Source organism: Mirounga leonina, unplaced genomic scaffold (genome assembly GCF_011800145.1).
Source record: "Mirounga leonina isolate KUSES-001 unplaced genomic scaffold, KU_Mleo_1.0 Mir_94, whole genome shotgun sequence".
In the NCBI taxonomy this organism is placed as follows: domain Eukaryota; kingdom Metazoa; phylum Chordata; class Mammalia; order Carnivora; family Phocidae; genus Mirounga; species Mirounga leonina.
The window spans coordinates 44,667,236-44,695,234 of NW_023270855.1; the positions used below are offsets into that span (position 1 = coordinate 44,667,236).

Genomic DNA, 27,999 nt, shown 5'->3' on the forward strand with positions numbered 1-27,999 from the left:
TCTCTCAGGAAATGGGGTTCTCTTTCAGCGAGGGGGCGCTTCTGCCTGCTCAAAGCATTCAGGGGAATATCAGGGACGAAGATCCCATCTTTATCCCAGCTCCGAGTCCTTTTCCTTCCTGACAAAAGCGCTGACTTTGGCAAGGGAAACCAGCCCAGGAGGCAGCTTATCTCCTTTGGGGCTCTGCCATTCTTGCACAAGCAAATCCTAGGGGTGTCAGCACATTCTACCCAGTAGCTGCAGATCCATCTCTTTAAGCTGTACCATGAAGGCCCTCTGACTTTTATAACACACCACAAGGTGACACTTGGCCGATGAGCTTTCATTTATTTTTCAAAGGCCTTTCATCATTAATAGAAGCCAGTTAACTAAACAACTCTTATAATTACCGCTGACTCCAGGTGTCCTTGTGGTAGAGCTTTCACAAGACCCAACACTTCCTCTCCTAGACCTCATCCCAACCCACCGCAGGCAAGTCTTGGTAATGATGACACTAAAGGATGGCCTAGCTTGTCGCCGGCCCACCTGCCACCACCCACAGGGTCTTCGCAGCCATCGGCCAATGACTGCTCCTGTTTTCAAGACCCATTTGAAGGGCCTGCTCTTTAAGGCCACTTCTAGTACCAAATGCTTAGTCGGAGTCACTCCCCAAGTCAAAGCCTGAGACAAGGACTCATGTTTGGTAGTTTATCTGGGCAGTAGTCTCACAGGGAACAGGAAGGAAGGACTGGGAAGGGTAAACCAGGAAGGAGAGGATTGACCACAGTCATGGGCACCACCGGCATGGTGTGTTGAATGCACTGAACACCTCTCGGAACTGTCCACCCAAGGATCAGATGGAGCAGCCTTTCCCTACTGGTTGCTGCCCCCCGGTGGTCGTGGGTTGCCTCGGGAGGCGCTAAGTCCCCAGCACTTTGGGGCTGTGCATACTTCCAGGTTGAGTCTTAAACTGATTTATTTGCAGACTTGGACGGACATGATTTGGGAGACCAAGAAATCACAGAAACAACAGAACCAACTTGAAAGTTCTGTACATTGCATTCCCTGATGTTTGTTTAATGGCCACTAAGAACAGCTCTGCTTCTGCTGGATGAAGCATGGGTCTCTCCAGGACAGTTATTTTTCCAAGTCTCCACCATCAGTTTTCTCTTCCCTTATTCTGACAGCTGCAATCATCACACATTTCCCATAAGTGCCTCTCCTGGACAGACCTTGCTCATTGGGGGTTCCATTTCATGTGTGATGTTCGCGCCTGACAGGTAGGGGCGGCCTGGGAAAGGCAGAGAGAGATGCTAATTGATTTCTCGCCTCCGTTCTCCCTGGTAACTGCTCAGCTGGTCAGCCCCGTTGGGTGGCGGTCATGCACGAGCCTGGCAAAGGTGCATCTGTCTGATGTCTTGAATCATCAGGACTGAAGTTTCTAAACTTGACTAAACTCCAGCTGCATCTTGACCACTGTCATGTCCCATCACGGGCAGTCAGCCAGGAGCAAGGTGGGGGGGTGGGGTGGGGTGGATACCAGGCTCATTGCTGCCTTGTCGGGAGCACTGTCATGGTGCCTGGAGGGATAACCGCTGGGAAAACATTTTTTAAAAATGAAAACCCAGGTTGTGTTCTCAAGAGGGAAGCAGCTCCAAGTCCAAGTCGAAGCAGCTGTTTGTCTCCATGGGGCTGGACCTGGCCATGCCAGCAGAAGGTGACCGTGCCAGGACCTCTGGAACCAGGCTTCAACTCACATTATGTTCCTTCCATTAGGCAATACAATCCTAACTCCTCACCCAATTTGTCTAACTGAAATGCACAGAGCAAATGCCCTGGCTGAGATACTCGCCCTTCCCCGGGGCTCTTTAAGATTGATTGGGGAGTTTCAGTTTGGAAGAAACTAAAGAATGCTCAACCTGTGAAGAGACTTAATTCCACGCGTGGTGAGTAGAATACAGGCTTATGAGGAGCCTTCTGGGGCCATCGAGAATGGCCTTCCCTTCTGTCCCCTGAGTATGATGGCAGGCTGAGTAATCAAATGACAACATCTCTAAAGCAGCCTTCTTCATGCTGATAAAACAAGGAAATCTTATGAAACACCAGGGAGGGGTTATAAAATCCAGAACACTTTCAAAACAAGAGTGGTAAGAATGCTTGGCTAAGGACCAAAGTGGCCACTAAGCCCCGGACCCTAGGGAGCTCGGCCTGGATTTCTTGGAGGGCAGAAAGCAAGAACTGGGCCTCCCCAGGACTCAGGAAGGTTCACCAGCCAGGTGGAAGCCATGGGTGTGTACCTGGGGCATGTGCCTCCTTTCTCCTCCCCTAGAAGCAAATCCACAAGGAGAATGAATTCCGTGTATGTGTGTTTCTTTCTTTGAAAGCTCTACAGGGAGAGCATTTTTCACAAAATACATATGAGCATTTCCTTTAAACCATATTTCTGGTAAATCCTTATTCTAGTGTTTTTGTTGTTGTTTTGAATCCCTGCAGCAGGAGATAAACAAGTCTCCCTGGAGAGGCACGACCAGAGAATTCTCCCTCGGAGCAGATCTCTGGATCTGGTTGCCATTCGCTAGACCAGAGCCAGACTTTATGGCGTGGGGGGGGGGGGGGGGGGGGCCCCCAAATGGCATCTTGGATTACTGCTGAAGAACTCTAACCGTACCAAACCAGACTAGAAAATATACTTTAATTTTACATGTACAAATGTTGCCTCAAATTTATAACAGATAAGAAAAATATATACAAACTGCAGCTTAAAAGGAAAAGCAAAAAAGCCAAACACCCCGCATTTGCGTTGATGTGCAAATCATCCCAGGAAGCCGACTTTCTGTCTCTTGGGCCCCAGGCTTTCCTCCTTGTGTAGGACGCTCTGCAGGGAGGCGTGCAGCACCTTGCCCACTCGCTTGCCGGTCTGCAGGACAGAAGAAAGCACACACCTGCTTGTGAGGCGCACACACTCGGACCAGGGACGCCTCCCTCCCTGCCTGCTAGCCATTCCGAACTGCACACTTCCCTCTGCCTTACGGGGCTTTTACTTAGTGAAACAAATCAATATGAAAACAAACCCCCAAACACAACAACAGAGCAGTTACCCTCTGGAAAAATCTCCATACTAAGAACAAAAACAAAGAACCCCCCACCCCCCCACCCGCGCCAACCCCCAGGCAGCCAGCAGGAAGCGGGAAGGCAACCTCGGCCATTAGCCTCACGCTTAGCACTCCCGCTGCCATGACAACAAGCAGCAAAACTGTCAACCAAGCCTGCTCCCGGTGACTGCCAAGTCCCACTGTACTGTGGTGAGGATGCAGAGGGAGGCCACAGGGAATCGGAGTCTGGCTAATGAAGGAACAGATGGTTCTGGGGACACGTCTGAACAAGCAGTTTCTCTTTCACCTGCCACCAAATCTCTCCGCAGAGCGGCTCAGATGGGCCCGAGCTGAGCCCTGCACAGGGTCTCGGCCGTTGCTGCCACGCAGAGCAGAGATGCTAAAGGCAGGGAACGCTGGAAGGAGACGCATCAGGAGGTCACACAACCCACTGAGTTCCTAATTAGCCCCTACACAGAAGCCACACGGGGACCCCTCAGAAAACCTCTATGAAGATATACAAAAATCTCTATGAAACTGTGATTGTGTCTGAGCTCACGCATCATTTTAAGGCTCTGAGGAACCCACCACCAGCCTCCCCCCTCATCGAGTCGGCCGTGTTCCCAGAGCAGTTTTTTTTTTTTTTCAAGATTTTATTTATTTATTTGACAGAGACACACACAGTGAGAGAGGGAACACAAGCAGTGGGAGTGAGAGAGGAAGAAGCAGGCTTCCTGTGGAGCATGGAGCCCGATGTGGGGCTCGATCCCAGGACCCTGAGATCATGACCTGAGCCGAAGGCAGACGCTTAACGACTGAGCCACCCAGGCGCCCCTCCCAGAGCAGTTTTAACCCCACCGTGCCACGGTACCACTCTCAGCAACGACAGGGAGCCAGACGCCTGGGCCTAGACCCCCAGCCCAATCCTCCCAGTTCCAGGGACCTTCTGCCCTGGCCTCTCACTGTAACACAGGATGGGACTCTAAGGATTACTGGAAACTTATACGAAAAGATCTCAGTCTAAAAGTGGGAAGTGATCAACTGTATGAAATGCAAAGCCAGGGCTCAGGTCCAAAGCGACCGTGGAAAGATTTTTACCAAAACATGAGAGAAAGAGAAAATGTCGGTCGATCAGACAGGGGTACTGACTGTCCACATAAATGAAAGCGGGGAGCGAGGATAAGCGGGGAGGGGACAGGCAGGGCACCGGGACTTGGGGGGTTGGAATGTGAATGGCAGAGGTTGGGGCGGCGGCCTGTACAGCTACCCAGATGTTGTATATGTCACGGCAGGCACTTCCGGATGGCTGCATCCCTGGGTGAGACCAGAGCAGTGAGACGGGGCCTCGGGCCACAGTACCCCCCCCCAGCAGGGTCTGCAGACCGCATTCGCCGCACCCCAGAGGAGGATGCAGGGTGGCTCACCAGCCGGAGCTCTGGCAGCCACAGCACATCTGCGTATAAGGTGAAAAGAGCCCAGTGTGGCTGCAGGGGGCGGCAGGAAGGCTCTGGAAGCACACTGTCTGGGTCTGAATCCTAGTGCCAGCATTTATGAGCTGGGAAGCCCGTAGGCGAGTGACTCTATCTACTACATGTCTCCATTTCCACGACTATAAAACGAAGGACAACAACAGTAGCTGCCTCACAGGATGGCTGAGGACTAAAGGACATAATACATTTAAAGCACTAAGAAACAGGGTGCCGGACACACAGTAAGCGCACAATAAATTTTCACTATTACTTATTACTTTTGTTGTTTTACATACTGGAATTCTCATAAAATTCTCCAGGGGGTGGAAAAAGAGTTCCTTCTAAGACAAGCCAGTTGTCTAGAGAGGCCTCTGGCAGCACTTATAAAGTATTGCAAGTGTTTTGTTTAAATAAAAAAAACTAGAAACTAGCCAATTAACCAACCGGCCATGAAGAATACCTGCTGCCACGCAGGGCTAGACACCTGAGCTCAGGGCGCCGAAGAGAGCGCGCGGAGAAGGGCTGACGTCTACTGAGCACTCGGGGTAGGCCCCCACTGTGCCTCTACCTTTACTCACTCCCTTCAAAGGACAGGAAGCGGTCAGGCAGGAACCCAGTTCCCTCACCAAATGGCAAAAGCCTGGGATTTTGGAGTTACAAGCGACTCCACGTAATCAGTCCAACACTTTCATCCAGAGACATGGAAATGTGGGATCAGAGAGGGAGAGGACGAGGAACAGTGACTGACAGGGTCCTTACCTCCCAGGCCAGAGCCCCTATAGCCTCCACCCTTGGCTAGGTCAGCAGACAACCAGCTCACACTCTGGGGTCAAAGGTCCAAAGGGAGAATTCCCATGGCGGGACCGAGAGGGCAAGAGGCAGCAAACGCTCCCTGTCAGGTGCCTGCACCTGCCTCACGCTGGAGCCTCACCTCCATCATCTCAAAGATGCTCTCTGGGTCCAGGCTGCCCTTCCCCACTTTCCTCATGCACGTCACGACTCCCGTGCTGGTCACGGACACCAGCAAGCTGGCCAAGGAGCAGGCCTCCTCCTGAAGAGTAGCATCCACGACATGCCGATAGCCAATCTGCAAAGTCAGGGCAGCAGAGTTCACGTGAGGGTAACACACATCCCAGATCCCCACCCTTGATAGCCTCGTGGAGGAAGAATCTACACCAGCGAAGAACCCACACTCCCCCTTCAAGATCTTATTTTAGATTCTGCTCACATGGAAAACACCAAAAGCAATGTTCAACAATTCTATCACAGGCCACTATGGAAGCAGAATTACAAAAGCACGAGAAGAAATACGGGGGTGGGGTGGGGCTAGAGCCATAATTGAGAGACCCTCCAAGTCAGAGGCCACCAAGAGTCTCCAACAGAGGGGCGCGGGGCGAAACTGACACGTGAAGCCACGTGGATGTTTCACTGATGACAAAGATGAATCAAAAGGGTGCAAGCGAAGAGACACGCTCAAGAATGAGTCAAGTGCAGGTGGCTTTGGTCAGTCCCAATGCTTCACCATACCCCAGGCTTGTGAAGTGATTTCAGGGGAATTAAACCTGACCCACTCGGTCCTATTTCTATATGAATCCTGTGTGGACTCAGGGACAGGCCTTGGTGCACAGCCTTGGGCAGTGCCAGGGACATGACAGCACCGACCAGAGGTGAGGCTCCACAGGCCTCTGTGCTCGTGTAAAAACCACACTTAACATAACAGATCCCCAGATCCTGCTCTAACCCCTCATTTCATAGACGTGCACACAGGGTGTTTGAGTGAGACGCCTGGTACGGAGGAGCTTAACAAACTCGAGCTACTATTACCACGAACCCACGTGTGCATTCCTGGGACTGCATCGTATCTTCCAATAAAAAAAAAAAAAAAAAAGGAGCTGCTCACATACTGGTTTCTAATATAAACCAAATTACTGGATTTGGATTAACGCTACTTGCACGTGGTTTGTGCAACTGTAACTTCTCAACCTATTAAGTAATCTTAATGGACTGGGGCTGAAGGGGGCCCACGGCAAATTCAAAAACCATCAGATAAAAGCACATACCTTGCACAGGGTGACAATGCAGGGGACGTTCTCCACACTCAGCCGGATGCAGTCATAAGGGTCATCTGAGAGTTCAATGTCCTTGGACCCCTCTTCATCCTCTAGAACACGAACTCTTGGTATCCTAGAAGCAAAAGCACAGTGAAAATTCCCACTTGCTGTGAGGAAGAAAGAGAAATTCTTTTCCTTGAGACTGAGAATACGAGTCAGAATTCCTGTGTCTCACAAGATAAAGTCACACTCCACCTGTACTTTATCATCCTCATCCCTACCATCTGTCAAAAGTACACCAGCAACACTGCAGAGCAGTGAAGTAAGGAGGTCTCTTTAAAAATGATGCTTGGTCAGGCATTAGGCGTCTGCCTTCAGCTTGGATCACGATCCTGGGGTCCTGGGATCGAGCCCCGCATCGGGCGCCCTGCTCCGCGGGCAGCCTGCTTCTCCCTCTCCCGCTCCCCCTGCTTGTGTTCCCTCTCTCGCTGTGTCCCTCTCTGTCAAATAAATAAATAAAATCTTCAAAAAAAAAAAATAAATAAAAATGATGCTTGGTCAATCAGATATGCACATGGGGAAAAAAAAGAATCTTGATCTCTACCTCATACCATATACAAAAATCCATACCAAATGGACTACAGAGATAGAGGGGAAAGATAAAACAATAAAGCTTTTATTTCTTTAATATAAAGATTTTATTTATTTATTTGAGAGAGAGAGAGAGCACGAGCAGGGTGAGGGGCAGAGGGAGAAGCAGATTTCCCACTGAGCAGGGAGCCCGATGTGGGGCTCAGTCCAGGGACTCTGGGATCATGACCTGAACTGAAGGCAGATGCTTAACCAGCTGAGCCATCCAGGCATCCAATAAAGCTTTTAGAAGAAAAACTAAGGGACGCCTGGGTGGCTCAGGCTTTTTATCCAAGATATTCTGATTTTGGAAAATTATGTGTGCCTATGGAATACACTATAATAAACTAATACCATATATTTGGATAATTCTCTAAAGTTTACTGGGATACTTTCACGTTTATTATTTCATTGGAAAAAAAAAAAGCAATGAAATAGAGTTGAACATTTTAATTGCCTGTTACTCAGTATGTTCCCCAAAAGTCAAAAAAGACAAATGAAACTATGGCCAATGTTGTACTCATTTCCCCACCCTTCGAGTCTAACGCACTATCTGACACAGGGAGGGACTCATTTATTGAACGAGATTTAATTACTCGTTCACGGTCACAGCACTGATGACCACTGGAGCGAAGACTGGACGCAGGCCTTCCGGCCCCCACAGCAGCACTAGCTTCGCATCACTGCTAGCGTAACCGCACCTGCCTACACGAGGGCAGAGAAACTAGAAAACCAGACAAGAATGTACGTGTGTTGGGCGCCTGGGTGGCTCAGTCGGTTGGGCGACTGCCTTCGGCTCGGGTCGGGATCCTGGAGTCCCGGGATCGAGTCCCGCATTGGGCTCCCTGCTCAGTGGGGAGTCTGCTTCTCCCTCTGACCCTCCCCCCTCTCATGTGCTCTCTCTCATTCTCTCTCTCTCAAATAAATAAATAAAATCTTTAAAATAAAATAAAATAAAATAAAAAACAAATCTTGGGCGCCTGGGTGGCTCAGTCGGTTAAGCGACTGCCTTCGGCTCAGGTCACAATCCTGGAGTCCCGGGATCGAGTCCCGCATCAGGCTCCCCACTCAGTGCGGAGTCTGCTTCTCCCTCTGACCCTCCCCCCTCTCATGCTCTCTCTCATTCTCTCTCTCAAATAAATAAATAAAATCTTAAAAAAAAAAAAAAAAAAGAATGTACGTGTGTTTGTATTTTCTCTGAAACCACCAAGCTTTCCACTTTCGACATGTTGGCAGGTAAACAGATGACAAAGATAAAGCATGGGAAGCCAAAGAAGGCAAGTGGTGAGAAGTCCCTGCCCACGAATATTGTCAAGGCGTCCATCTGCTCCATATTTAGATACACATTTGTCAAAATTAACATATTTAGACCCATGTTAAGTGAAGAACATGATCTGAACGGCATTAGAAAGTGCTGCTGAAGGCTGATGAGAAAGCCTGAGGGCAAAGAGAACATTAAGAGCTAAGGTTTCTTTACTCTGGAAAGAGCTATTTAAGCTAGTAGAGAAGCTCCCAAAGGGGGCAGGTCTCCAGTGTGGTCTAAAGGGATAAACCTGACCTGTGTAATATCACTGGCCAGGGCCTCAGAACACAAGCTACACTTACTGTTTTTCATCTTGATTAAATGGATATTAGAAATGAAATGATCTGGGGCACCTGGGTGGCTCAGTCGTTAGGTGTCTGCCTTTGGCTCAGGTCATGATCCCAGGGTCCTGGGATCGAGCCCCGCATCGGGCTCCCTGCTCGGCGGGAGGCCTGCTTCTCCCTCTCCCACTCCCCCTGCTTGTGTTCCCTCTCTCGCTGTGTCTCTCTCTGTCAAATAAATAAAAATAAAATCTTTAAAAAATAAATAAATAAATAAGAAATGAAATGATCTTCCCATGTCAGGCTGATGTTCTATACTTTCAGAAGAGCATAATCACCACTAGGCAGAACAAAACATTTTCCTCTGTACGATGTTTCAAAAAAATATTTTTTAAAAAGATTTTATTTATTTATTTGACAGAGAGAGAGACAGCGAGAGAGGGAACACAAGCAGGGGGAGTGGAAGGGGAGAAGCAGGCTTCCCGCTGAGCAGGGAGCCCGATGCGGGGCTCGATCCCAGGACCCTGGGATCATGACCTGAGCCGAAGGCAGACGCTTAATGACTGAGCCACCCAGGCCCCGAATGTTTCAAAATTTTAAAAGAATCTATGAACTTCTGTTTGTCAAAAGACATCATTTAGGGGCTCAAGTAGCCAATAAACACACAAAAAGGTATTCAACTTAAATATTCATCAAGGAAATGCAAATTAAAACTACAATATGATACCAAGACACATGCCAGAACAGCAGATAGTAAAAAAAACAATGAATTGACAAAGGTGTGAAGCAACCCAGAACGCTTACACAATGCTGGCGAGAATATCAACTAGTAAAAGCACTTTAGAAAACTGTTTTGCAGTATCTACTAAAACCAAACATAGTTGTGCCTTAGATGATCCAAAATTTTCACCTGTACCCAACAGAAGTGGGTAAATACGTGCAAGAAAAAGACAAAAATGTTCATGTTTGGAATAGCCCAAACCTGGAAACTACCCCGATGCTCATCAACAGTAGAATGGATAAATAAACTGTGACAAGTCACACAAGGGGCCACCACGCAGCATAGAGCAAACAATGACTACAGGCCACAATACAGATGTCTCGAAACATAATGCTCAGTGAATGAAGCAGACACAAAAGAGAACACACTGTGTGATTTCATTTCTATCAAGTACAAAACCGGTCTACTGTGGCTGAAGTGATCGCATGGGGTAGAGGGTGAGAGGGCTTCTGGGGACGGCTGGCAACATTCTGTTTCTTGAGCTGGGTGTCGGAAACACATTTAATCCATAGAGTCCATCCATCCCCATGTGGGGTGGAGGAGCCAGGAAGGAAGAGGTGGTCCATTCAGCTACGTAATGGAAACAGATTTGGTGCTTTGCCTTGTTCCTCTAACAAAAGCCCTCTATGATTCCATCCCTGCTGGCTGTCCCTACACAAGGCCACATCCACAGCAGATGAGCTGCAGCTGGGGAATGTCTGCAGGAACCAAGGTGTCCTGCTCGGGTCTGCCCTGGCTCAAAGTCTCCACGTCAGGGGCACCCAAGGTGTAAGTACTTTTTTCTCCCCAAGTGTAAGTATTAAGTAACATCGATTTGAGCCAGTCAGGTAACCAGTTTGAATTTTTATTGGTATGTTAAAAAATAAGCCTGTGCAAACACACACACACACACATTTATCTTCCTGAAACTCTGGCCACAACCTGGTTCAGCTGAAGGGCTAGAGAACGGCCTCTTTCCTTCTAAAGGACACAGACTCCACAAAAGGTCTTTCCAGGGTGCCTGGGTGGCTTAGTAGGTTGGGCGTCTGCCTTCGGCTCGGGTAATAATCTTAGGGTCCTGGGATCAAGTCCCGCATGGGGCTCCCTGCTCAGCCGGGAGCCTGCTTCTCCTTCTGCCTGCCGCTCCCCCTGCTTGGTGCTCTCTCACTCTCTCTAATAAATAGATAAAATCTTTAAAAAAAAAAAAAAAAAAGAGGTCTTTCCATGTACCAGAGGGGCCTGATGCCTCACATAGTCCACATTCCTTGCTACCTGTAGGGCTGTTCTTGTTCTGGGGACGAGACTCATGGCTATGCCCACGACAGATGTCCTCCCCAACCTGAGCAGCTGGGTTTCACCAAGCTGATGTACAGTTTGCCCAACACTTCCCCCATAGCCAAACAGCCTTGTCTGGTTCTACTCTCTCTTTTTGCCCTGGTGCCCATGGAAACCAGCTGGCAGATGGGCAGTTATTTCTGAAGCTCAAGGTACCACAGATGGCGACATCCTTTCTTCTCCAAGAGAGCCCCAGCACGGCTGCTGCAACGGCGTTGGTCCTTGGGCCCCACCGTGGCCACCAGTCCCGGGCCGACCTATTGACTGATCTCAGCCAGGAGTCCAATGGCACAGCTCGGGCTGGGGCACGCTACAGCTTTCATTCTCAGCAAATCTTCTATCCTGCAATGTCTGACTGAAACTTATTTAACTTTCTGTTTTCTTCTGAATTACACAGGTAGTCTAAATTCACCATAGAAAACCTCTAACATACAAACGTTAAGTAGCCAATAAGAGGAGCACTGGAAAATAATCACAAAGCCCCTTTTGGGATATACCTACCTACCTACCTATCTATCTACCTACCTATCTACCTACCTACCTACCTACCTACCTACCTCCAGACATATTCACAATACAAGAGTTACCAAAAGTAAAATACAACAAAACAAACGAGATGAGAGGACTGTGTGTAGTGCCTGGTTTTCTGTATTAACAAACCTCTAAATAGGCTGCTGTGCAGACTGCAAGCCCCTGTGTTGGGACACTCAGGTTGTTCCCAATGTCCCACCATTACAAAGAAGCCGTGACGAACATCCTAGAATAATACCCTTGCTCATTTATCCAATGAATTCCTTAGCCTATATCCCTAGAAGTCTCTAACCCTCATGTTCTATACCCCAGGATCCCCCATTCCCTTAATGTAAGTTCTCATGGCATGAACATCCCCACCCACATGCTTATTTTCAAATGTTGCAAACTCTCCCGCAAGAACCTGGTACATGGAAGGGGGGAAGGCTGTGTGATCAGTCAGAGGGAATACCAGCTCCAAGAGGGCTTGGTGCTGTGTCCCTTGCTACACAGCTGGCTGGGAAGCTGAACCACAGTGGAAGAACCATTTCCCGTCCTTGAACCCAAGAGCAGGCTGCCACCCTGCTTTTAGAACATTCCTGTGTCCAATCAAGGAATATGTGAGCACCTACTATGTGCCAGGCATTGCTCACAGTGCTGGGGATAGAGCAGAGTACACGACAGGCCAAACCCATGCTCCTGAGCAGCTGTATCCAGTTACAATATTTGGACAGTTGACCTGTGGTTGCTTTCCACTCTTTTTGCTCCTCTGTGGTTTTCTGGTATTTTTCTACATGGGACGTGGTTACTTATGAAAACAACAACATAAAGAACAAATACAGAAATATATGCATATATAGAGTTTCACCTTGTGAAATCTGGAGCTTACCATGAAGTGCCACCGTGTTTAATGCTAAAGCCCCTTGTCACCCTCCCCTGTCAGCTTTGGTAGAAATGTCCCCAGTGTCCCATCACAAGTGTCTGCTCGGACTCTGCGCAGGCCCCGGGGCTGTTTCCAGGAAGACTCACCTGGTGTTGAAGAGAGCAGCTTTCACAGCAATGCAGATGGTGTCAAACAAGTTCCCACCGCATTCCAGCAGCTAAGGGAGAGGCAGGGAGCGAGGCGGGGAGGAAGAGCAACCGTCATTTCTTGCTCCAAGTACCAACCCAGTTAAAGGACACTGGTTCCCATGAAATGCTATTTACAAGATAAAGAGAAGAACGTGTGGATGCTCTCCTGGCTGACACTGGTGCGTTCACCCTCATTGCAAGAGGCACCTTGGAGGCTGTGCTGGCCTGGGCCCCGCAGGTGAGGTCACCGCTGGCCCTGGCTGTGGGGCTACCACTCAGCCTCTGGCTTGTGGTGGGTCTCCTCTACCTGGCCCCCCAGCCAGTTGGGTCTGCACTCAGGGAGGACATGATCACCTTTATTTCGTCCCAGCAGTTCCCGAGCGTGACTCTCCTGTGTGCTGACATAAACCCGGCCTCCACACAGGTAAATCACAGTGGCCACCGACGCTGCAGCCGCCACCAGGTTCATGGTTATTAGCGTGGTGACCTCCTGTATGTAATCCCCAACATACAGCTGCTGCTCAGACATGGAACAGACGCTCCGCGCTGCGCATTCAGTGCCATAAAAACAAAATTCTTGCCCAAGAGCAAAAGCATTGACTGCGCTTAAGTGTGCTCATTCAGCCGGGAAGGTCAGAGCACAGGATTAAGTGGATGGTGACACATCCTTCTGTCCTCATTTCAGTGATGCCCTCCTGGCCTGTGTTACCACCCGGCTTTGTAATTGCAGCTCACTGGCCTAGCGAGGACTAGCTCTCCTCCATGTGCTTCAGACCCAGACTGCCGCCCAGCAAAGAGCTCCAGCTGGACTCGACTCAGACCGTCTGCGAGGACTCCTATCTTCACCAGTCAGCTGGGGGCTACTTTCCAGGGCGCCTGAGTGGCTCAGTAAGTTGGGCATCTGCCTTCGGCTCAGGTAATGATCTCAGGGTCCTGGGATCAAGTCCCGCACGGGGCACCCTGCTCAGCCGGGAGCCTGCTTCTCCTTCTGCCTGCCGCTCCCCCTGCTTGGTGCTCTCTCACTCTCTCTAATAAATAGATAAAATCTTAAAAAAAAAAAGAGTTGCTAGACGTCCCACACCTCCTGTTCTCTCCCAGCTTGTCTGGACCTGTTCGCATACCCGCTCGGGCTGCTTTGGGTGTCCATACCGCACCCTCTGTCCCAACAGAGTTGCAACACAGGCTGAATGAGCTCATGCTCGTAAAGCCCTCCGCAATGTGTCCAGCACACAGTAAGCATTAGCTAAGTGCTTTTACAGAATACTGGTTTGCGCCTTCATTTCCCGTTGCCGTCCTCCCAGAGGGTGAGTGCTGCACGTCCTCCGTGTGCGTCGCTGACAGCTGCGTTCTCTAACCCTGGCTGTGCGTCACAACCACCTGGAGAGCTTATGCAATGTGCAGGGTGACATCATGGCGTGTGCGTTTTACTCCAGGCTTGAGGCGGTCCTGACGATCAGCCCGGGCTGAAGACCACCGTCTCCCACTCTGATATCCCACAGTGTCTGCCTCATGCAAAGAAGGTGCTAGTGAAATGCTGACATCCGCTGTAGCGGCGGTGGGGTCTCCCCGCTGGAAGGGACCCTGGAGAGCACATCACCCACCCTTCCTTGGCAGCTGGGGACACAGAAGCCCTCCCACTCGTGACACGGTGGCCTGCCACAAACTTTGATTTTCAACATTCTGGCTTATCAGCAAGAGAGGAAATCAAGAGGGCAGAATGCTAAACCCGATCTGCCCATGGGCCCCCCAAAGGGCAGGTACCAGCCTGCCTGCCTTCCTCCCTGGGGTGCAAAGGATGAGCCCACTCCAGGCCTCAGGTCTGCTTGCTCGGGCTCCTCACGGTGTGCCCCACAATGGGGTAACCCAGGTCGGGCAGTGTGGGTCTGACACTCTCCTCTGCCACTTGCTGGCCATGTGTCCTCTGAGCATCAGGTTCCCCCTGAGTAAAGCAAAGCCCTGCTTCTCTATAGGATGACTGCAAGGATTAAATGAGATCACATCCTTACCATTCCCGGCACATAACAGGGGCTCGAAGACCCTAGCTTCCTCTCCTGCTGCTAAGCAGGCAGAGCCTAGTAAGAATCTTTCTGCTAAACACAGAGGCAGGGGACAATGGGTGAGATATGGACACCCAAAGCAGCCCAAGCGGGTGTGTGAACAGGTCCAGACAAGCTGGGAGAGAACAGGAGGTGTGGGACGTCTAGCATTACAGAGAGTCTGGGCTGTGGTCCTGGAGCAGGACAGAGGTGAAAATCCCTCCTATAACAGAGGTGCGGAAGGAGCAGAACTGGAGAAGAGGAGGATACACAGTCATAAACACTCCTTTTCCTGTCAGGTGCACAGATTCTAGAATGTTCTTTTAGGGGAGCAGCACAACTTCTTCTGTTGGCCTTCTGGGGATGAGGGGTTTCTTTTCATAAGGCAAACCTCCAAAACATACTGCTAGGAAGCACAAGGAGAAAACATGTCTCCCCACAAAACACCTGCTCCCCCTGGACTTCCCCTCACCAACCTCTCAGACCCCCGGGCTCCGTGCCTCCTGGCGCCACACACACAGCCAGCTGCCAGGTGCTGCGGTCACTCCCCCACTCTCTGTCCTCCCAACGCCCAGTGCCACGGACCATGGGCCAGTCCCTCATCATGACTCCCGGGGTCACCACAAGACAGCTTTGTGACCCATCTGTCCACCAAAGGTTGCCTGCACGCTGTCATACCTAACAGGTATTCCACTTGGAGTAAAAACCATGCCATTAAAGAAGCAAGAAGAGCATGGGGCGCCTGGGTGGCGCAGTTGGTTGAGCGACAGCCTTCGGCTCAGGTCATGATCCTGGAGTCACGGGATCGAGTCCCGCATCGGGCTCCCTGCTGGGCAGGGAGTCTGCTTCTCCCTCTGACCCTCCTCCCTCTCATGCTCTCTGTCTCTCATTCTCTCTCTCTCAAATAAATAAATAAAATCTTAAAAAAAAAAAAAAAAAAAGAAGCAAGAAGAGCAAAGAAGGGTGACATTTCCAGGAAGTTACATTTCTACTCTCATAAGATAACCCAACTGAGGTAAAAAATAACACTGGAAATAGGGGGGTCATCTGACTGGAATAGTAAATGTACCTACAGTAAAAACATGAAAACAGGGAAAGTTGCCCAGTGACTGTTTGAAAGATGGGCTCTGCTTAAGGACTATCCAGACCAGTTGGTAAAAATAAACTGAGATTCACTCATCTTTTTAATTCCAGTGACAAGACTGGATTTCCACCATCTTGCTTCAAACATGGATTCAATGTATTCAGTATATTTTTAGATGTAAGATAAAAACTTACTCCCTAAACGAAAGCCGACCCCCTACCTTGCATGCACCAAGCACGTGGCCATCAAGGCTGAACGCAAACACTGGCTTTCACAGAACTGGAATCCCTCCACAGACACAAATTATGTGAATGACAAAAATGGATCTACCTCATTAATAATATACAGTTTCAAAAACTGCTTTTCTAACTCATTAAAAACTTTTTTTAAAAAAAGATTTTATTTATTCATTTGAGAGAGACAGAGCACAAGCAGGGGGAGCGGCAGAGGCAGAGGGAAAAGCAGACTCCCCGCTGAGCAGGGGGGCCCGACGCGGGGCTCGATCCCAGGACCCTGGGATCATGACCTGAGCCGAAGGCAGATGCTTAACAGACGAGCCACCCAGGCGCCCCTCATTAAAAACTTTTCTGAGGGGGCACCTGGGTGGCTCAGTTGGTTAAGCGTCTGCCTTCGGCTCAGGTCATGATCTCAGGGTCCTGGGATCGAGCCCTACATCAGGCTCCCTATTCAGTGGGGAGTCTGCTTCTCCCTCTCCCTCTCCCCCCTGCTCCTGCTCTCACTCACATTCTCTCTCTCAAAAACAAAACAAACAAAAAAAACCCCAACTTTTCTGAGGATGACATTTCAAAAGCTCATGTCTTACTTCCAAAACAAATAGAGCCTTGAGAAAAAATATTAGAGAAGAAATCCAAATGCAAGGAGTTTTAAAAGGGAAGGTCTGCAGATGACAGGGACGCAGTGTACCACTGAGACTCCTGCTTACCACATATCCTCTGCCCATGGAAGGAGGGCGCTGGTTCTCAACTGAGACAATGTCCCAGCAGTCATCCGTTTTGCAAAAGCCTTCGCTGAGAGAACAGGCCTCTTGACTAATCCAAAAGTGCATCAGGACCCCTCCCTGGAACAGCCTCCTACAAAACCACAAGTGTGCACAAATATGGACAAGAAACAAAGCAGGATCACCAAAGGACAAGTGCAATGCACCACAACGCTCGTGTCTTCAGCTTTTTTGGAGGTAAGGAAAAGACAGAATGTTCTTCAGATACAAGGTGGAACCTTACAGTTCGCACCATGGGGCTGTAACTCCCCAGGCAGCTATGAAGCCTGCCTCTTATTCAGCAAGGACTGGAGGCTGCCCTTCCCTCCTCCTCAAAACCAGGACCTACAAAATTACCTGCTTGGTTGGAATTGCACTAAAAGGTACATCCCACTTACCGGAGATGAGGAAAAGCAAATGGACTTTGTAATTTCATTATTTCTACCCATTAGCGTCAGCATCCAGAACAACCCGAACCTGCCAGACAATGATCACCGCTGCTGTCTTCTGGCTAGTTGTGCTCCATCCATTACCAAATTAATTTAAAAGTATCCAGAAAGTCCTACTCTGTTTCATGCAGGATCAACACCTAGAGACAGCCAGGCTGTTCCTCGTCAGGAGGTTCACTCTCAGGCCACAAAATCTGCTCTATCTTTAGATTCATGAACGAATTTGTTTGATCAACAGCTTAGCCTTGTGACCTCAATCTGAAGTGGAAGATGTAGTCACTCATTTCAAGGTTCCTAAAATTTAACTAAAAAGAATAAAATAAGACCCCACAAGAGCCTCTCCCTACATGAACAAGCAAGTGGCAAAATGAGTGATGCCGTATGAGCAGTTACTGTCCAGCACCCAGAAGCAGGCCATGGAGCCTCGGGCCGGGGTGGGGGGGCAGGGGGGAGAAGACACCAGGCAGGAAATGGGAGACTGGATGAGAGAGGCTCCTGGAGGAGCAGAATCAGAGGCAGGGCCTCAGGGTCCTCCTCTGGGAAGTGAGGGACACAAAGCAGGTGGGCTACAGAGTGCTTTCAAGGGAGGATGGCTTAGTGCAATCAAGAGCAAGCACCGGCCTTAAAGAGATGCGGCTTTGAAGCCCAACCCCACTCCTCACGAGCTGAGACCTCTTGGGCTAGTCACTGTACTTCTCCAAGCCTTAGTTCCCTCACCTGTAAATGGGGAAGACAGCAGTGTCTGCTTGCAAGAGCCCTATATGGGCCTACATGAAAATGTATATAAGAAGCTCGCTCCCGGGGCACCTGGGTGACGTCCAACTCTTGGTTTTGGCTCAGGTTATGACCTCAGGGTCGTGAGATCGGGCCCCGCATTGCGCTCCATGCTAAGCACGGAGTGTGCCTCAGTTTCTCTCTCCTTCTCTCTCTCTCCTTCTCCCTCTGCCCCTCCATCCCCCTGTGTGCGCACTCTCTAATAAATAAATAAATCTTTAAAAAAAAAAAAAAAGCTCATCCTCATTCCACTTAGAAGAATACGCCAACTTGCCTAACTTCTGCCCATCACCTCCATCTGATACCATCTAGAGAGCAACTCGTTTTTTTTTCTCCTTCCCCGACAGGCCCAGTGGATAAGCTTAGGTCTACCATGATAGGACTGTTCTGTGGTTTTTTTTTTTTTAAAGATTTTATTCATTTATTTGAGAGAGAAAGAATGAGAGGCAGAGAGCATGAGAGGTAGGAGGGTCAGAGGGAGAAGCAGACCCCCCCCCGCCGAGCAGGGAGCCCGATGCGGGACTCGATCCCGGGACTCCAGGATCACGACCTGAGTCGAAGGCAGTCGTTTAACCAAGTGAGCCACTCAGGCGCCCTGTTCTGTGATTTTTACTGTAGGATGGTATTCTCTGTGTGCTAGGACACGTGTTGTATTTCATTTCAAAAACTTGTTACAGGACATCATGCTTTTTCCATCTAATCTCACCCTGGAAGTTGAAAGCATCCACTTGAGGAGGGAAAAAGCGCCGGGAGGAAAGTAGGCCAACTGGTCTCCAGCAGAGGCAGACGGTGTGGCCAGTACAGCAACGTGATACGTACCAGCACGTCCACATAGAGGATCCAACAATGCTCCCGGGGACTAATGCAGAGGGACTTGAGGTCGATGCTGCTCTTGTTGTTAAATATCCGGTAGAGGGTATTAGCAATCTCCGTGCCAAGGTCATCACCTCCTCGACCTTCAAATTCAGGGGTAGCATTGGCCGAACTACATGGAGAGGCAACAGAAAAGCTGAGTGAGTCTTTTCAAAAACAAAGAGCAAAGGCACAGGGCTTTGTTCCAGTCGCCCTGTGGAATGCTGAAAGGACCAGCGCTCTAAGGAAAGTTGCTGCAGTGGGAAAGACGGCACCCGCCCCGTTTCCAGCCTCCAGACGCGGGCGCAGGGAGCCAGACTGGCACCGCGCCCTGTTCGTCAGTGTGCGTGATGGGCGCCCCCCTGGCCCCCCACTTCTAACAGAAGCCATCTTTATCCAAAGAGAAACAAAAGAACAGTAGTAAAATGAACCTTGGCCAGTAATACTTCACTCTCTGGAGAGTGGAAAACGCCCCTCGGGCAGGCCCAGGAAGCCAGGAGGCCTGGGGAATCAAGCAGTCTGGTCAGAGGGGTCACATTACGGACACCATCCCGAGTTTCCACAGCCTTAGAATGCACCATGAAACCCTCAAAGCAGAAACCACAATGTAAGCACAGTGAGTGACCTTCCTGGAACGATTTAGAAGATCTGTATGACAGTTATGTCACAAAATTTAGCTTATCACTGAACAGCAGGAAAGGAAAAGGAGAGAGAAGGACTGGCGGCTGATTAAATATTAGATTATCCCTTTTACTTTGCTATTTTTTCAAGAGAAAAACTTTTCCACTTTGGCCTCTTGAAACTTATGCCCAATTACCTCAATGAAGAAGGAACAGGCATCAACATTTGCTGCCCTAAGCATTACTCAAAAGTATTTAATGGGAAATTTCTGAGGGTTTCGGCTTAATAAAAACAAACCCTCAAAACATCTGTGAGATAAGTAAACATTCCAGTAATCATTTTACTGTAATGAACAGAGTCCAGAAAGGTAAGACACCAGCTGTTTCACAATGCTCTCTACAAAATCACATACTGAAGCTTTCTAGTCCACGCTCTCATCCATCTAGAAGGTACCAGCTCCATGCTAGGCACTGGAGGGACAGCCTGAGCAAGGCGGATGAAGGCCCCAAGTCGGCAATTTCACAAAGTCAGGGGCAACTTCATGATAGGGAGCAAACAGCAGGAGTGGGGCCGAGGAAGATGTCGACCAGTGCCGGGGGTCACAGGCGACCTCACACTGGAATGTGGGCAGAAGTCGGTCAGGCTGCAGACAGGCATGGGGATTCCAGGCAAAGCAAAACCCATGTGAAGGCTCAAGGCTGTGCCCACCCCATCCGTGTAATGCTAAAAGAAATCTCACTGGATACATTTAAATATCCCTTTTGTCTAGTCCATTCTAACATAGGCATAAGAATGACCCCTAAAATAATGAGAGTGTATCACTATACAGTAACTTTGCTTCCCTAATTATAGTCTTCCCTGACCACTATGAGCCAGCAGAGCCCCAATTTAAAATCCCCAAGAGAAACTTCATCACTGCCACGGCAGCCTCGCTGTTCCCTCACTGCTTCGGCTGGACTCAGGCATTGAGCCATGAAAAGCAGCTCATTTATGGTGAAATAATCAAGTTCCCAAGGACCAACTTAATAATTCTGCACAGCCAGCAAAACAAAAACTGTTTCTAATTTACACACTAAGCAATCAATATTAAGATCCATCTTTTAAGTGTTTAAAAACATATCTATATAGATCTGAGTGGACAAATCCAGCTGGAGGTGCTTATGCTTAAAATGCGTACTTTTTCCTGACTACAGTGGGCCACAACCTCCCGGGGGGGATGAATTAATTACTCAGGGACTGATGCATGTACTCTTTTACAGCCCTAAGGGATGGCTTACAGACCTTCCCAGGTCTAACTGGCTAAATTAATCTACCCACAAAACCACACCCCACTGGGGTTTTTTTGGACACTGAACTAATTTAAAGTGGGAATTTTTTCTATTCTAAAAGCTTTTTTTTTCTTTAAACACATTATTCTTTATAGCTGGTAGCCAGGCAGAGAGGAAGGTTTAAAGACTCATGAGACCACGGAAAACTCCTGCATCTGGATGGTGCCCGGGTCCTGGACCGACTCCGGGGAGGAGGCTGGAAAAATGGAAGGAAATTGTTGGGGCAGGGGTTGGGGGTGGGGGCATAATACTTCTGGTAATGCGAGAAAAGCCAGAGACCCTCTATTCTAACAAAGGATGAAGAGTAGGGTTGGGGTAGAGAACGGAGGGTCCCTTTCTTATCACTAGGGGTGCTCCTAGGACAAGGACACTTCTTAGGAGACATGGGACAGAGATGCAGACCCAGAAAAGGGCCTCAGAGACCATGTCAGAGGACAAGGATGCCCACAGGGGTTGGCCAGGTAACTCCGTGCTCTGAACAAAGAGCTACCAGTGATCCACAGGCAGTGATGGAGACTCTGACAGACTCTCTAGCCTGTCTAAAAGCATTTTAACTCACCTTTGAAAACAAACTCCGCTAGTGAAACAAAAATCTCACAGGTGGGCTCTGACCTAACGGAGAACCCGGAGAGACTTCAGATGGTCTGACTCTCTCATTTTACAAGGAGGAAAACTTGAATGTTCTTTTGGAACCACTGGAAACCACTCTTAGCACTTCAGATGTACCAGCTCACTCGATTCTCGCAACAACTCTATGAGCTAGGCACTATTTCCGACCCCATTTTCGAGGAAACGGAGCTGAGTCCCAGAAAGGTTATATAATTTGTCCAAGCTCACACAACTAGTGACCTGGGAGCTAGATTCCAACCCAGGTAGCCTGGCCCTTACCTGCTAGGCGGCACTGGATTCCCATTGAATGTGTAATTTGCCATGCCTGGCTTGTAGCCTAATGTGAGTCAAAGTAATGAATGGATGCTCTGGTCTTGGGACTTATTACTAGATCACAAATACTGGAGTCAAGGAACGCAGACCAAAGGAGTCTAAGATAAAAAGCTTCTCTATTAAGTGCAAAGTTTAAAAGAGAGCGCGCACAGGCTGTTAATCCTGGCCCCCTGCTCAGAGGTATCACAATACATTCTTTCAGTAGCGGAGTATACACTTGGGGCTTGGGGCATAAAACCAAGTGCTTTCTGTGTCTACAATTGCCAAAACCAATTCAGATCCTTCATAAAGTATGACCCAGCCCCTCTTCCCCGGCTGTGGGGAAACTGCTTACCAAGCCAATAAACTAATAAGAATCCTGGGAATGCTGCCCCTCCCAGTTCTCCACCCCTCCTGACTCATCACCTCTACTCTGCTCCTCCTGCTTGGGCCATCTCTGGTTTAACGGGGGTAGGGTGAGATCAAGGCCATGTCTACCTGGGATAGGACTTCAGACACTAGGCCCATTGTTTCCCCTGTGATCAATCTAGCCTGCAAATCTATGGAGTCTTACAGCCAGGTCAGGCCAGGACCACGGCAGACAAAAGTGATTTAGTGGGTCTGTGGGGGCAGGGCTAACTCTGGGCCTTACCCGTCTAGTGGTCAGTCATCCAGCCCTGCAGCAGGCCCCAATTCCTTCCATTCCCCTGTGTGTACAGGTGCTCATTCCTGACCCTGCAGAAGCTTCCCCATGAGTGGGAACGGGGAGGACAGGAGCACATTTAGAGCTTTTCATCGTATGTCCTTGAATGAAGTTTCTGGGAGAGTTATCAGCTCTGGAGACTTCCAGAGTACAGCTAGCTTCGACTGACTTCTGCAAGTTGCCTGTCTGCTTTGTCCCCTGCCACCCCAGCCCATCAGGCACTAACAGTGACCCCCTCCAAGCAGCACTAAGCAGTGAGAAACAGAGATCAAGTGGCTCCAATCACCAATTCAGGGCTTAAAGCTTCTGGTTCAACATTAGAGATAAATACGAGTGATCACAATGAAAAGTAGTTAAGGGCGCCTGGGTGGCTCAGTTGGTTAAGCGACTGCCTTCGGCTCAGGTCATGATCCTGGAGTCCCGGGATCGAGTCCCACATCGGGCTCCCTGCTCTGCGGGGAGTCTGCTTCTCCCTCTGACCCTCCCCCATCTCACGCTCTATCTCATTCTCTCTCTCAAATAAATAAATAAAATCTTAAAAAAAAAAAAAAAGAAAAGAAAAGTAGTTAAGATCCCACAGGGAAGTGGCAAGTGTTGGGCACACTGAAATGTCTATGAATGAAAAATGTTCTCCTCAACTTCCCCCAGTGAAGAACCGAAGCCTCTCAGAGAGGCTAAACCAAGCTTCCTGATACCCCCCATCAACATGGTGTCAGAGCTACGAAGAGACTAGATGGACCGCCACCTAGTGGTAGCCCAGAGTCATATACCAGCTCCCTAAATTCTTACCCTCCTCTGGGTTCAGATGGAAATCATCTTTTCCCAAAGTTTCAAAGTTCTGATTTAAAACAGCCTGTTCTCAAGTTACAACTAACACACCAAAGACATGAGACAGGAGTCAGGAGGTCCGAGTCTGCTCCCAGTTTTAGTGAGTGTGCTGCCAGGCAACTCCGGGGCAGTGCTCAGGAATCCCAAGTCTTTACTACTCCACGGAGATGGGGTCGGGGTCAGGGTCAGTGCAGTTGGGTACCCGCCCCAAAGCGCAGCATTCCCAAGACACAGGGAAAATTATGGGGCTGGGAGGCAATGTCTACCTCAGGTGCCACTATCATTCCAAACAGACAAAACTGAAGTAGAGGGGCGCCTGGGTGGCTCAGTTAAGCGGCTGCCTTCAGCTCAGGTCATGATCCCAGAGTCCTGGGATCGAGCCCCACATCGGGCTCCTTCCTCAGCGGGGAGCCTGCCTCTTCCTCTCCCTCTGCCTGCCACTCCCCCTGCTTGTGCTCTCCCTCCCTCTCTCTCTATCAAATAAATAAATAAAATCTTTAAAAAAAAAAAAAAACCAAACCTGAAGGAGAATGAGGTAGCAGAAAAGCAGTTTTCTGAGACCTCTCCAATCACTGGGAATTTACATAATTAAACCCTGCAAGTTGCTGATAAGTCAAGTCAAGCTGGGCTCAGACTGACAGCCCTACCCCACCCCACCCCAAGCTGGGTAACACCTCTCCTTCAGCCTGTGGATGGATGAGGGTCTCGTGCTCTTCAGCAGAGGGGTTGGTGGGGAGCACGCTTTGTGCTGGGCACAGCCACAGATGTCCAGAAGCCATTCCTATTTGCTGGATGGGAATAAAGGGGTTTGTTTATGCAATTACGAGTTGCTCTTTGAAGACCCAGATGAGGTTCTGATAAAGGTGGCAGTCGCAGGTGCTTGGTAAATCAACATCTCCCTTGTTTGTAGGAACACAAGGTTTTGTGACTCTCTCACGGTGATTCTACCTGCTAGACTGATCACATTAACTGAACCACGTGAAGACACTAAAGTGTGCCACCTTGTGATTATCCATCTTGAAAGAGAGTCAGGAGAACTCCCTGGGAACTGGAGCTTCTGGGCCTGTTGAGGGTCTCCTGACACTTACAAAGGGAGAAAGGAGAGGAGCAGGCAGCCCTGCTTGGTCAGGGGGAAGAGGCTACTCCTAGAAGCTGGATCTTGGGAAGAGGCAGGTCCAAGCGTCCTCCCACCCTGGAGCCACCCTCCCTCTACAGCTGGGACAAGAAAGGGACAAGAGCAGCAGGTTAACCTGGAGTCATGTTCAGACACAGAGCCACAGTGAAATGTGTCCCCTATGCCAAGCATCTGAGGGCAACACCTTCCCTTTGGTGTGGCTGGGTTGACTGTGGTCTGCCGAAGATGAAGGAGGTAGAAGATGACACAGAGGTGAAAAAGAAAAGCAAATTACAGTGCTTCACACATGGTGCCTGCTCCTCAGGGACTGTTTATTGCATTGAATTAGGCAGATCAAGGCCAGGAGAGGTATTTTTCTTCCTCCAAGAGCAAAGGGATAAGTTGGAAGCTTGAACAAGGTCACCGAGACTTAAAGGATGGGCCAGTCCCACTGGATGACTCAGGCTGGTGAGAGCAGCCAGGTCCAACCAGGAGAGGAGACTGCCTGGGGGTATGGGGGGTCTCATAGGGCAGGTGCAAGAATGGGCTGGAAGGAAAACTGGCCAGAAAGCTGAATGCAGATATGTTCTCAGAACTCTGAGCACAATATCCCTGGAAAGCTGGCTTTTGCGGGCTGCATGGAGTAGAACAAGCAAAGACCCAGACCGGGAGAAGTCTGAGCTGGCACGACCAGCTCTATGACCCTGGGGAATTCACTTACCCTCCCTCAACACTGGTCATCTCTCTCACAGCGATGTTGTGAGGACCAGCTTCTTTTTATTTTATTTTATTTATTTATTTGTGGGGGGAGAGGGAGAATCTTAAGCAGGCTCCACACCCACTGTGGAGCCCAACGCATCACTTGATCCCACGACCCTGAGATCCTGACTTGAGCTGAAATCAAGTGTAGACGCTCAACCAACTGAGCCACCCAGGCGCCCCCAGGACCAACCTTTGAGTTTGAAAGAAGACCAGAAGACTCTAACTCACCATATAAACTGTGGGTTAGCATCTATGCCGAAAAGGTGCACATAGCAGGCCCAAGGCTGCTATCTTTGGAAGGGACTGCTTGCAAGGTGGGCCCTCATTTGCCATCCGGGAACTTGACAATAAGTGTTCCCAGTCAACAGTGAATTATGGTCCGCTGTGCCTAGACTCTTTGTGCAAATAATATGATAAGGTGACTATGTGCTGTCCTTCTTGGAGTCTGGGATTTTGGTACGTGTTAAGCAGAGGGTGCCCATGTGACCAGCCCCGATAAAAATCTTGGGTGCCGAGTCTTTAATAAGCTTTCTTGGGCAGAATCATCACACACATGTTGCAGCATTTCCGTTGCTATAATAAATCTCAGCCAAGAGTACAACTATATGCTGAGTCCTGTGGGTCCTTCCAGAAAATCTCCAAATATGGGGGTGGTCTTGGGGACTCTAATACAGAATCAATATTATATACCTGCACCTAGCATAAGCTAATAGAGATCCTTACCACCTCAAGAAAGCCTGCTGTCACCACCTAATTAGAAGTGAAGTTATAGACAGAAGATGGGACCGGGCGAGCAACCCAGTAAAGAGCCCCGAGCCCAAGAAAGGGGAGGCAATGGCAGGGGGCGGGGGGGAACACTTCCTGAAAGCCTGCTGGGAGCCAATCATTGTGGTGGTGCTCACTCTGTCGTCCTCATTTCCTTTCTTCATCATCGCAACAGTATCATTATCGCTATTTTTTAGATAAAGAAATTCAGGCACAGAGAAACTGAGTAACCAGCCTGAGGTCACAGAGCTGGCCAGAGAAGGCTAGCTGGCTGCAGAAAGTGCCGAGTCCCGGCTCTTCCCAACACCCACGCTGCCTGCCTCGCTGCCACTCCCTCCATCAGGCTGTTTGGCCGGCCCATGTCCTTTCTCTGCCAAGCAAGTCATGAAAAGTTTTCTGCAAAACTAGAGCAGGAGAGGGGCGCCTGGGTGGCTCAGTCGTTAAGCATCTGCCTGGGGCTCAGGTCATGATCCCGGGGTCCTAGGATCGAGCCCCACATCGGGCTCCCTGCTCAGCAGGAAGCCTGCTTCTCCCTCTCCCACTCCCCCTGTTTGTGTTCCTGCTCTCACTGTCTCTCTCTGTCAGATAAATAAATAAAATCTTTAAAAAAAGAAAACAAACAACTAGAGCAGGAAGAGAAACAGGGCATTTTAGACCAAATGACCCTTATTATCTATGTTTGATATTTTTCAAAGCATTGCAAAACCCACCATTTCATTTGACTCTCAGAACCATCATGTGCCAGGCTGCCTGGCAATGCCCTCCTTTCTCTGACAGGGACAACGAGGCCCAGCACCAACCGGGTGACTAGGACAAGGGCAGGACTCAAGCCAAGGCCTTCTTCCACATATCCCAGTGCCAGGCACCTAGGAGGAACACAGGAAATACCTGCTGCCTGCAGGAATGATGACTGAATACAAAATAAAAGTGGGCTCAACAGAAAACCAGAGGTCTAGTCTCTGAATCTTCTTTTATTATTTTATTTTTTTTAAGATTTTATCTATTTATTTGACAGAGCGAGACACGGCGAAAGAAGGAACACAAGCAGGGGGAGTGGGAGAGGGAGAAGCAGGCCTCCCGCTAAGCAGAGAGCCCAACGTGGGTCTCGATCCCAGGACCCTGGGACCCATGACCTAAGCCGGAGGCAGACGCTTAACGGCTGACCACCCAGGCGCCCCGTCTGAATCTTCTTTTAAATTGTTTTTCTTTAGGGCGCCTGGGTGGCTCAGTTGGCTAAGTGTTGACTTAGCCAACTGAGTTGATTGATTGACTGTTGATTTCGGCTCAGGTCACGCTCAGCGGGGAGTCTGCTTGAGAATTCTCTCTCTCTCCCTCTCCCTTTGCCCCTCCTGCCCACCTCGCACACACACGTGCTCTCTCTCTCAAATAAATAAATACATCTTTTAAAAAATATAAATCATTTGTCCTTAAAAACATGCATAGGGATGCCTGGGTGGCTTAGGCGTCCGACTCTTGGTCTCAGCTCAGGTCTTGATCTCAGGGTCATGAGTTCCAACACCACACTGAGCACCACACCCAGCATAGAGCCTACTTAAAAAAAAAAAGAATGTGGTACACCTGGGTGGCTTGGTCAGTTGAGCGTCCGCCTTTGGCTCAGGTCATGATCCCAGGGTCCTGGGATCGAGTCCCTCGTTGGGCTCCTTGCTCAGCAGGGAGCCTGCTTCTCCCTCTGCCTCCAGCTCCCTCTGCTTGTGCTCTGTCTCTCTCTGTCTCTCTCTAATAAATAAATAAAATCTTTCCAAAAAATGCATAGTACTGACCAGTCAACGAAGAACTCCAAGTAACCTTCATTTGGTTTCTCCAGCTTCGGTGTCCCCATTTCTGCTTTCACTCCCACCAAGATGTCTGTGTGACCCTGAGGACATACGCAAGAAGGGTCCTCACTCAGGGCAGATAGCCAGATACCCAACCACCAACCTCCTCTCCCAAACTATGACCCCGGGGTACTCTTTTAGGAGCCCTGCAAAGGAACTTGGGAAGTGGCCCTTTGAAAAGATAAGGGGTCCTTCAGATCTAGACAGATGCCCTCCCAGACTCTGGCTTGGGTCTTGGATTCCTTGGAAAGATATGCACTCCCAAAGCCCAGAGGGGCCTGCGGCTGGCTCCCTAGGGCCTGCCCGTCCTCCCCCTGGGCATGGACTGTGGTCGCAGTACTCACCAGCTTGACCCTGGCAGACCCACTGGTGTTAGACACCACGTCGGTTTCCACTTCGACATATCTGTAGTCCTCACAGCCACGGCCATCCACACGGAGGTCTTCCTA

General features: G+C 49.5%; 1 protein-coding gene across 1 annotated transcript in view; it reads right to left on the reverse strand.

Moving 5' to 3' along the window:
• Positions 1-2,654: 2,654 nt before the first annotated feature.
• Positions 2,655-27,999, reverse strand: part of EXOSC7 (exosome component 7) — a 36,077-nt gene continuing 10,732 nt past the window's right edge. The window contains exons 2-8 of the mRNA XM_034996812.1: positions 27,895-27,996; positions 27,497-27,591; positions 18,641-18,806; positions 12,440-12,510; positions 6,601-6,724; positions 5,472-5,627; positions 2,655-2,896 (exon numbers count right to left, since the gene is read on the reverse strand). Of these exons, the coding sequence (XP_034852703.1) occupies positions 2,792-2,896; positions 5,472-5,627; positions 6,601-6,724; positions 12,440-12,510; positions 18,641-18,806; positions 27,497-27,591; positions 27,895-27,996 (819 nt within the window). The 3' untranslated portion in view covers positions 2,655-2,791. The remainder of the gene's footprint in view (positions 2,897-5,471; positions 5,628-6,600; positions 6,725-12,439; positions 12,511-18,640; positions 18,807-27,496; positions 27,592-27,894; positions 27,997-27,999) is intronic.